The 10,742-nt window shown below is 42.7% G+C and overlaps 1 protein-coding gene across 1 annotated transcript; it reads left to right on the plus strand.

Moving 5' to 3' along the window:
• The first annotated feature begins 2,243 nt into the window (after positions 1–2,243).
• Positions 2,244–5,227, plus strand: LOC103809549 (zinc finger protein DPF3-like). The gene is made up of 3 exons (XM_009082386.1): positions 2,244–2,349; positions 3,644–3,725; positions 4,781–5,227. The coding sequence occupies exons 1-3, from the start codon at positions 2,269–2,271 to the stop codon at positions 4,849–4,851; spliced, it is 234 nt and encodes a 77-aa protein (XP_009080634.1). The 5' UTR covers positions 2,244–2,268; the 3' UTR covers positions 4,852–5,227.
• Positions 5,228–10,742: the final 5,515 nt, after the last annotated feature.

The raw sequence follows: 10,742 nt of genomic DNA on the forward strand, positions 1-10,742 counted from the left end.
GCATTTAGCTGTGATTTATTTCTGTAAGTTTGATTCCATTCTTTCTGTTTCTTTTCAAATGTGACTGAAGCTATTTAACTCTCCGATTAACTCACCTCCCTGTATGAGTTGTTTTCTGTGAGATATTCCAGCACTGTACAACACTTCAGGAAGCAACTCTCTGCTGTTGGGATGAATTCCTCCCTGATGTGTAGTGTGGCACATTTGTTCTATTTACTGGTGTTGGAATGAGGTTTGCATTCACTGTAAATCAGATCTGGAGGAACATTTCAGTGTCATGTCGGGTTCTGCTAGTTTGGTAGTATCAGAAATTATATGAGGTCCTCTCAGCAAGAAAAGGTATCTTGTCACATCTCCTTCTGCACAGTTGCAGTTTCAAGGTCCCCAGAACTTTAGTTTAGACTTGGTACACTGTAAACATCCATAAAATCTGACACTTGTTTTGTGCTGATATTTCAAGGGCTCCAAGACCCAGTGATCTTCTTAGCCCATCTGAGATCATCAGTATTGTCAAGACATTTCCTTATTCAAAGGCTTAAGAGTGATACGTGCGATGCCATTGATCCCGCCTTCCTTAAATACCTCCTTTATCTTCTATTCGATTTCCTTAATAATTGATGTATACACATATTGTTGCTGGACAGGCTTAGTTTTTGTATCACAACCATGCAAATATAACTGGAGAACAAAAATCCTTATTATAGCATTTGATGGTATCATGGGCATATAAAGGAGATATATTCCTAACAGCATTATTGCTTTACCCAGCAATTTGCAGCAACTGTTTGCTTCACTAGCTAGAAAATACAGAAACTTCTTGGAGGGTGGTGATGAGTGATGTGTGACAACACAGTAAAATACTGCTGATAGGTCTGGTAATGAAGATGGCACGTGTATGCCCACATCTACTGTAGACGTCTTTTTTTGCTTATTGTAGAAACAGCCTTGCTTTTTCCTTTCTTAAAAAGGCACTTAGGCTGGTGGAAGTGGAAAAGATTTTTTTCCTACGCATCGGTTGTAGTCTAAGAACAGCAGATTGGCTAGAGGTTGAAAAACCCCACGCACCTGATGGTGTCAGTTTGTAGAAGTAGCAGGCAGTAGTGGTGGATGTGCATCCCTGTCTTTCTAGTTCTTCTATAGATGAACAGTTGACTATCCCTGTTCCATGTCCCCCACCCCAGCTATGCAGTGTTAGTGCTTATGTGTGTCGGAGAGGGATGCTGAGCACAGGGCTTTCCAAGAAGGCAGGCAGAAGCTTATTGCAGGTGACATAGGGAATGTCTCAGCCTGATAGGGGTGGTTTGGAACTACAGTACTTTATTTCAGCGGTGTATTTTTCTTGTTTTGTTTTGCAGAAGGAACACTGATCCTACCTTTGGTTTGTTTGTTTGTTTGTATTTTCCCCTCCAGAAAGCCCATTGCTGACCCTGCTACTGTGATACCGCTGTTTTGCAAAGCTGGAGTCGACACGCATGTAGGGGTGGGGGTTGTAACTCTGGCAATTTGTCCTTCCCAATTAGATGTGACTGTTCTGCTAGCTTTCCCTTCTTTATTCCTTTCATTTAGTTCATTGTGGGAGTTGGCTTGGGTTTTTTTTCCTTTCAGTTTCTTGTTTTGATCCTGGAAGGTTAGCTGTGCAATTTGGTTTCTTCTGTGCCAACAAACTTTAGTGGCAGAGCTCTTAAAAAATTAAAAGCTGTGCCTTTCCATCCTGTCTTGTGTCTTCTCTGTACACTACTGCTTCCATTTAAGCAAAGTTTACAGAATTGCTCCACCCATTTGGACACCAGGAAGGGAAGCTGTGAATGGAGAATAACCTCATTTCCACCAGGTCCTTCGTTCGGTCGAAACAGCGCTAATTGAAACTGTAGTCCAATTTCTATTAAGACGGATGGGCTTTCTCTGAAATTGGGTTTGTTTCTAATTTCATCCTTTCTCTTGCTTTCTTTCAAAATAAAAAAAAATTCCCACAAAAACCAACTCAAAGCCAAACCATTTTTAAGAGCTCTGAATAAAACTGCTTTGCCAATGGGGAATGGGTGGGGATGACTCTGATTTTCTCTTGTGCCCGGCAGCGAAAGGGTTAATGCCTGCTTTCCTCTTTGGTATCTGTTAGTTGCAGCCCATGTTGTGATCAGTCCATGTCCATGTGTGTTTTGTTCCCAAATTTAATACCAGTTAATTAATAAGCAAAAAGTGAGCCTTAACAATGACAGTTGTTTCCGATCTTCCTCAGGACACCCGACCTGCCTGCAGTTCACCACAAACATGACTGAGGCTGTTAAAACCTATCAGTGGCAATGCATTGAGTGCAAATCCTGCAGCCTTTGTGGGACCTCTGAGAACGATGTGAGTTCATTTACCTTTTCATGCAAATAAACGTCACTGCAAGCTGCTGCCATGCCCACCTTGAGGAGCATGTGGCAATGGTGTGGGTCGGTGTTTTACTGCTGCTTCCATACATCTCCAAGGAAGAGCCACCCCTGAGAGCCTCCATTCAGCCACTGGTCTCTGCTGAAATTACCACAGGTATCATACAGGGCCAATTAAGATGGAGATACTTGTGGTTTGTGTGCTTATTCAACAGAAATTAGCTGGGGCCATAAACTCCTGTTGCAGGGAGCTGCAAGAGAGTAGCATTTTCAATATGGTAGTCAGGAGTAGATGTGAATTTGTGACGACCAAAGAGATGGCAGGTTTTTTCCTTCTGTCCCTGATTTTGCTTACTTTCTAGGCATGATTTTTAAAACTCAATTACAAGACTTGGGAAACATGAAAGCATTTGAACTGGGATGGCTAGGCCTCACCTAATCACCTATTCCAGTGATTTCCAAACTGTGATCCAGAGCCTGCAGCTGAACACTGTACTGTCTGTGGGGTTTTCAGTTAAAATCTGATGCTAAGGGTCCTTGGTAACCTGTGAGAAACTTGGAGAACTGACAGTGGCTGGAGACCTTTGGAGGCGATTAGTTAACACTACATTCCCTATAAATTTGAAGCCTGAGATTTTGCTTTTGCTTTAGCAGTAAATAAGGAAATCTGAATCCAGGGAGCTGTTCTGCCTTAGGAAACACAGGATACTTGAGAGCAGCTTTTTTTCACCCCAAATATATAAAAGAGCTGCAGACCACATGGTGGAATCAATTCATTTCCATCTGTTTCACGAAGAATTTACTCAGCTGAGTTTTGGAGAACTGGCTAAGTCAAAGGCTTCCTCTGAAGGAATGAGATCCAGCACATGGTCACATTGGAGCCCAGCAAAGCCTCCCCTCTTCTCTCAGTACAGCATATCCCTGCCCTCACAGCTTTTAATCCTGTGTCATGAGGCCACCTTGGAACGGAAGTACTTCACTTCTCATAGAGATTTTCCAGTTAGAAACTGAACTGCCTTTGTGTTGCGTGCTCTCTGCTGCCTCTCAGAAATATGGTGGTTGATCATGGATACACAAACATGATGCTTGTAGCCTTTTACATTCCCATAGTCTCTTAGTCTCTATGTTGCAGCTCTGCATTCCTAGCTGAGCACTGCTGGTCACCATGCTTATGTTTTCATCCTGGCAAGAGACTAATTTACATCATTTTCTCTCTTCTCCTCTCCTTCTCTCCCTGTTTGCCTACAATCTCCCCAACAACCCTGCCTCAGGACCAGCTGCTCTTCTGTGATGACTGTGACCGTGGCTATCACATGTATTGCTTGAATCCACCAGTCTTTGAGCCCCCAGAAGGTAACATATGTTGAAAGTATGCTTTGAAAATCACAATAAAGTCCTTGTGGAGAAGGGAAGAATTTCATAAAGGTGGCCTGGGCCATGCAGGGTTAAGGAAGCAGTAGGAAAGAAGAGGCAGGTAGCACTGGAAAGAAAGAAACTAAATTAATAGATGTGAAGGTCTAGTGTGATCTGTGATATCCTATTCAATTTTGCCTGTTCTCTACCTCCTCTTCCTGGACATGGCTCTTTTGTGGGTCATGGGTACTTTTGGATGTCTCACATGGCATTGGTCACTTCAGTTTAGTCTACTATGTTGAGCTCCTGCAAATTGTGACTTCAGACTTCCCAAGAAGTCAAAGGCCCAGAGAGAAAGCCCCATACAGGGAGGTCCTCTCTGGAACACCTGAGAGTCTATTGTCAGGAGACTGGATTAGAGGAATTACCTTCCTTGTTCTATGGTCTGTTTCTGCCCCAGTAGGGTGAGAGTTTTGTGTCTGTGTGACATTTGGTTACATTACGACCTCTGCAGGGGATTCAGTCTGACTATACTACAAGTGGTTGTAGTTTGTCACTTGGCTGTGGAGCAGAGGAAGCAGTCCCTTACCTTTACAGATTCTCTGACTGAAATCTGCAGAGAGCAGTAGAATTGGAGAAGGCAACATATGAGTGCAAATGACTGTGGTTTACATGAAGGGCGAGACAAGAATAATTACAAATCAATCATGTATTCAGGAGCTAATGTTTGTAACTTTGGTAAAAAGGAAGCTAAATCAGGAGGGGAAAATTTTGAAGTGCAGCTAATAATTAGCTAAAGGTTTCTGTTCCACTGGAAAGTGGTGTATTGAAAGTGTGAAAATATAAAACACTTCATGGCAATGCACATCCCAGCAGCATTGCAACTTACGTAGAAAGCCCAAAGACACAACACCAAAGGCAGCAGAGACTGCTTCAGAAGAAAACAGGTAATTCTAATGTTAGGAATACCATGTCCTTATCAAGCAAAACTTGACATACAAACTGAGTGCCTGGATTTGATGCTACTCCTATAAGAAGGATTTCTTCATTTACAGGGAGCTGGAGTTGTCATTTGTGCCAGGAGCTGCTCAGAGAGAGAGCATCAGCTTTTGGCTACCAGGCCTGAGGAGCTCCAGCAGTCAAGAAACACTTTGCTCCTGGTGTTGCCATACCAGCACACAATTCCCATCCAGAACACAAAGACACAACCCACATCAAAACAGACACTTAAATACAGGAAGAGGTATCTGTGGTATTCACTGTCACTAATGCCAAACCTCTTGGGCTCTACTAGAAGGATCGTGTACTTTCCCGATGTGCCGGATGAAATCTCTTCACTGCTATGCATGGTTGCTGCTTGCCATTAACAGGCTCACATGCATTATAGAAGGGGGAGGGTTGTTATATCGACACGGAGAAGTCAATTTTGTGTGGCCTTGTGCTTTCTGTTTGTCGTTTTTTTTAAAAGAAAAAGTAGTAAGATATCTTCCAAGGAATTATTGGTGAGTACTTTGGCTGGGAGCAGCACCAGTTGTTTCTCTTCACAGGCTTGACTGGAAATCTCTTTACTGCAATCACTCTGGTGCCCTGAGAGTTGTAATTAGTTCAATACTTCCCAATTCATGAACAGTTTGTTGTCACTGACAGAAGCACTGATCAAAACTTTTTGGGGTGATACTTTCTCCATTGGATCAAATGTTTTGATTTGGCAGATCTTTAGAAATCTGATTTTAGTGAATCTGAAGAAAGAACAGCACCAGTATGTACACACAGAGATGCTTAGAAAAGCATATCACTGTCCCAGGGCAGTGCCAGGATACAGTCCAGCCTCATAATTCTTTTTTTTTTGTTCAGAAAATGCCAAATGGTTATGTATGTAACTGACTTGCTGTTTAGTTCAGAAAATTGAGCAAAAGAAAAAATGTCATCTTAAGTTGGTCATAGGAAGTAAAATTGTCAGATTTCTGAGCAATCTAAAGTAGGCTGCAAAAAGGAACAACTTTGACTTAGCGTCAAATGAAGCACTTTTGATGAATTTTTTTTTAAATTTTCTAAACTAAAATGTTCTGCAACATAAACTGCAATTTTATTATGGGAATTGCCTAATCAGGACTTCCAGCATTTCCAAAGTGCTACTGGTTTTTGACAAAGTAATTATCAAGATCTAGCTGAATTTCCAAATGATTTTGCCCCCAAATTCTCTACAACTGCATTTTTGGCAAATAAGATAATTTGTCAAAAAACCTTCCCCAGCTCTAAAGATAAGAATAATTTACTGAACCTAATATGAAAAGAAGGATTTTCATAATGATTTTAAAATTTAAATAGAAATAATTTTATTTTATTTAAACAAATCTCTACATGTGAAATGAAGAAACATTGAGTGTATCAATTGAAAAAAATTATTACAGTTGAATCTCTTTGAATATCGTATGACATCACTAGGAGGACAAATACACCAAATAATTTCTGCAAGATGCCAAGTAGCCCAGAATGACCATTTTCTTGGGTATGATACATATTATTTTCTATGCATAGATTTTAGTGGGTTAGTAACATAAATTTTGAGAGTCCTAAGCAGCATGTGACTCATGTTGCTTTTACAAGTAGGTAAGGGCACCGAAGATTATATTTGGCATGTTTGTATTGGTTGAAACTTTTCTGCAAAATTAAATGTCCCCGAGCACTTGAAAGGACATTGTGAAAGAATATTGGTGAGCTATTTTTCTTTCCTTCTCCTGCTAATTACACTTAGTTAGAATAAGCTGTACTGACCTAATGCACTTTCCCTCATTATTTAGGTAGTTTCTTCCCCTTCTGTGTTTTGTTCAGCTTGCACACTGAAAGTAGCCGTGTCAGCTGCTGGATTCTCCCATGTACTGCTGCAACCTCTTCTCAGACTGCAGCAGGAGTATTTTAAGCTGTTAGAAAAATATTTAGAAAGTATTTATCCTAGTCATGTTGGACCAATTCTCTCCTGGAGCAGCTGCGCTGGCTACCTGTGAAATTCATTCAATAACTTAGGCTTTCCCTGTGAAGGCCCCTCAGATATCAGAGAGCACAAAATATTTGAGCATCAGGTGTGGAAAGAGCAAAGTGGAAGCTTGTGCACCTGCATTAGGTGTCTGGTACCTGTTGGGACACAGATTTAGAACAAATGTAAAATAAAGCATCTTCCTTACAGTTGGGAACTGCCCTGGCCCTGGGGAACACTTGGAGGCCACAGTTTATCTGCATGAGCATTTACACCCATCTGTTGGTGTGGCTGAACCTTGACCTGACCTGGCACTTTGGGACCATCACACAGTTCAGTCTGATATAAAGACCTGTTGCTGATGTGGCCAGGAGTGCAAGTATGTATTCACCAGAAACACCACTGGACCTGCTCAAGCAAAATGGGTGTTTTGGCAAGAGTGACTGAAGCTGAGAAGTGTGTGCACTGGAGGAAAGTTTTATGGTGGTGCTGGTGGTGGGAACGACAGATTTGGGTTACTGTTAGGTCCTCAGCTACCAGGCCCGCTGGGCTTAGGGAGCTCATAGAAGGGAGTCCATCATGAAAATGACCATCACCTTCAAGTTTCCTGGTACTTGCATTGACCTTGGGGGAGAAGTAAGGCAATGTCTGCATTCTCAAGTGGAGAGGAAAATGCATATTGTTTTAGCCTGTGTGTTAAGCAGACAGTGGTGGCTCTTCATGTAAGTCTCAGGTAGCCTGGTTGGTGGGACCAGCTGGTGCAGAATTTCAGTGGTCTCTATCTCTGTGACAGAGACATTGCTAAAGGAGCCGTGCTCTGCGCACACAGCTACTTTCCTATTTTCTTGTTTTGATCCATAGCACTGACCACAACCATTCTGCAGCAAACAGTATCTTTTGTGTTCAGAAATACTCCTTAGTGGCCTTGCTGAAATTTTACCACCAATGAGGTGTGACGGAAGGAGAGATCGTTAGGTCTTCAATGGCAAAATGTTGTTTGCCATCTGAGGTCAGTGTGACAGGGTACTCACCCGTAGTGGACCAGTTGCATTTCATCTCTCCAGCTTTGTGCTGCATGCTGTGTAGCCAGGCAGCTCCAGGTAACTCTGGCAGCAAATTAGATGCAAACTCTCCCATGCTGAGAACTTCCTTCAGCTACAGTCTCCTTTCTTCACCAGCTGGATCTAAGATACGGGGCTGGAACGGACCTCTATGTGACATTTTTAGCATGCGTTCAGAGCCATATGTCTTGGCACACCTTAGAAATACTAATTGATACCCCAAGTGAACAATGCTGTCCCAGCTTTACCAAGATGTGGAGACGTTGTGGCACATCCATGTTTAGAAACTCTGATAACTGATTCCTTGTCATCTGCTACCTCCCTGGGGACAGTATTCCTGTATGACCTCTGGGATGAATGCCTTGGATGACACCATCCGCTGTCAGGCAAATCTTACAGCAGCAATCTGATCTGGGCAGTTAACAATGTGAGGGCTCTGGCTCAGTGTGCTTGTCTCTCTTGCTATGGCAGGACATGCAAGTTTGTTGGCAGCCTGAGGTGAACAAACTGCGGTGTATTCCAAAACTCTTCTGTGTAGGCAAGGCAAGTAATATTTTAGCACAAATCAGGGCACTCTACTATAGGAGATGGTAGATCCTGAATCCCTTGAAGTCTTCAAAGCAAGAACAGACAGATTCCTAGAAGACGTATTTTAATTAAATGCAATCTTAGTTAGTCAGAGGAATGTCTGACTAAAAAAGGGTTGTGTTACAGAGGAAGTCAGCCTGAACAATGTAATTGTTCTTCCTGGCCTTATTATGAAAACACATGTTTACTGTGGGAGAGGATGTATTTAAATACAAGCAGTGTCTGCATAATGGCCTTAAAGTATGTTACTTAAACATGTACACATGATCCTTCTCATTTTTAGCCCATTTTGGATAACATACAAAAGGTCAGTAAGAGCAAATTACCTTTACTGATGCAGTAAATTGCACATTACCTCCTTCGTGCCCACATGGCAGCTCCTTTGGTGTTAGCTACCTCAGGCTGTTCCAGAGTTTGAACAATTCAGACTATATTTTGTGAAACCATGGCTTGCTTCTGGCTCTTCCTCCATCACATTTGTGTGCTATGTTGCCCCAGTTTTCTGTCCATGGTGGGAAAACTGGCTGGGGAGGGGAATGTCTGCAGTGGCAAACTCAGGAAGCAGAGATTGAGAAATGGTCACAAAAGAGGGAGGCATCCAAGTGGTACTGCTGAGGAGGTGAGTTCCTGTTGCCATCACAGAGCCTCCCCTGTAGCACAGAAAAGGCAATACCTTTAAGAGACATAAGATGGGTCCTATTCTGCCTCCAAACCGTATTTCCATAGCTGTGTCATTGCACTGAGTTTACTGCATTTCTGTAAGTGTACCTCAGGCCAGTTGAGCTAGGAAAGCCACCATTAAGTGTGTACTTTTGAAGCAAATGTTACTCTAAATAACTGAAATCATTCTTTCTCATCTTTCTTTAAAGGAACTTAGTAAATTCTGCCCCAAAGGAAGATTCTCCCACACCATGCAGTGTTATGGGGCTGTTGCATGTTCTTTACATCTACAGCATGTGTTTTGACAGGGGTCATTTGGAAGGTGAGGAATGGATGGGGGTAGAAAGGAATATTAATTAAGCTTGTCACTGCCAGAGGGATAGTGTGCATTGTGCACAAGAAAATTCCAGGTAGAGCAGGGCATGAATTTTTTTGTGTGGAATAAATTTACTTTTAAAAAATGTGCTTTTGAGAGAACCATAATTATTCATATATCCAAGTCTAATCTGGAAAATTATTTCATACAAAAAATATGGGGGAAATATCAGAAGAGTTGAAAATTCAATCATTTAAGAATGAATCACTTCAATATTTGAATTTTAAAGTTAATCAAATTTATATTGGGAAAAATCTGGCACCAGTCAGGGAGGGTAGAAAGTGCAAATCTTATGGAGGACATGATTAAAAGATGGATTGTTTTGTCACTTTTGTAATGGGAGGTTGCAGGCCAGTCACAAGGAGGTCCTCACCTGAAATTTTGACAGTTGACCAGTACTATATTTTTGTGAAAATAAATTCTGTGGAAAGGAGCAGGCAGACAGGACAGGAAAACCCTCTTCTCTAACTAGTTCTGGGTTCATTATGGTCTTACTATCTCATACTTTTGCCTGATATACTGCATGACAGGACAAGGGAAGTATGCAGCTGATCAGGGTGACCACAGCTGCAGGGGCAGGAGCAGGCAGGTTCTGCCCCAGTTCCCACAGCAAGAGGTGTCTGTAGAAACAGCCCACAGGCAAACAGGCAGAGATACTCACATACTCACTGCCCAACTTAGACCTCAGTCAGCCGCAGCTGACCCAAATGGGAGACAGCCCATCCAGCAGTGCTGTAGGTTGTGCCCAACTGCACACCAGCACAGGCAGTCAGAGCTGCTCTGAGCCAGCCTGGGAGCAGGACATTTCACCCCACCTATGCAGCATTATAAAGCACAGTGGTTATTCCCATTTACAACAGGAATTGCAGCACTGCTGTGGGCAGGTACCCAAATTGGTGCCTTGCTTCTGGAGAAAAGGCAGGATGGCAATTCTTAGCTGTTTTTCCGAACAACCTGTAGCCTCCCAACAGCACGCAAGTCCTGTGTCCTGCCTTTTACCAGAGCGCTCCAGACTCAGGCTGTTGCAGAGCAAGATGAACCAACTCTGCTGGGCTGTTCCTTACGCTGTTTGGTTCTGCCAGACACAGGGCTGTAGTGCTGCCTGGGAGATAGGAGCAGGTGACAAGCCAGGAGTTAGATGCCAACAGTCCAAGACGCTGCAGAAGAAACACAAAGGTTTAGTTACTGTGGCTGTGCTTCTCCTCTGCTCAAAGAGGGCAAGAGCTAGGACTGGCAGGCAGCCAAATCCATCTTCAGTGGTGATATAATTACAAGCAAAGACCTCCAGCCCCAGCAGTAGTTAAATGGCTTTTCAGGGCAGGCACCAAACCTGGTCTGGTTTACATTAAGATAAACTC

This window comes from Acanthisitta chloris, unplaced genomic scaffold (assembly GCF_000695815.1).
Source record: "Acanthisitta chloris isolate BGI_N310 unplaced genomic scaffold, ASM69581v1 scaffold4099, whole genome shotgun sequence".
NCBI classification, from domain to species: Eukaryota; Metazoa; Chordata; class Aves; order Passeriformes; family Acanthisittidae; genus Acanthisitta; species Acanthisitta chloris.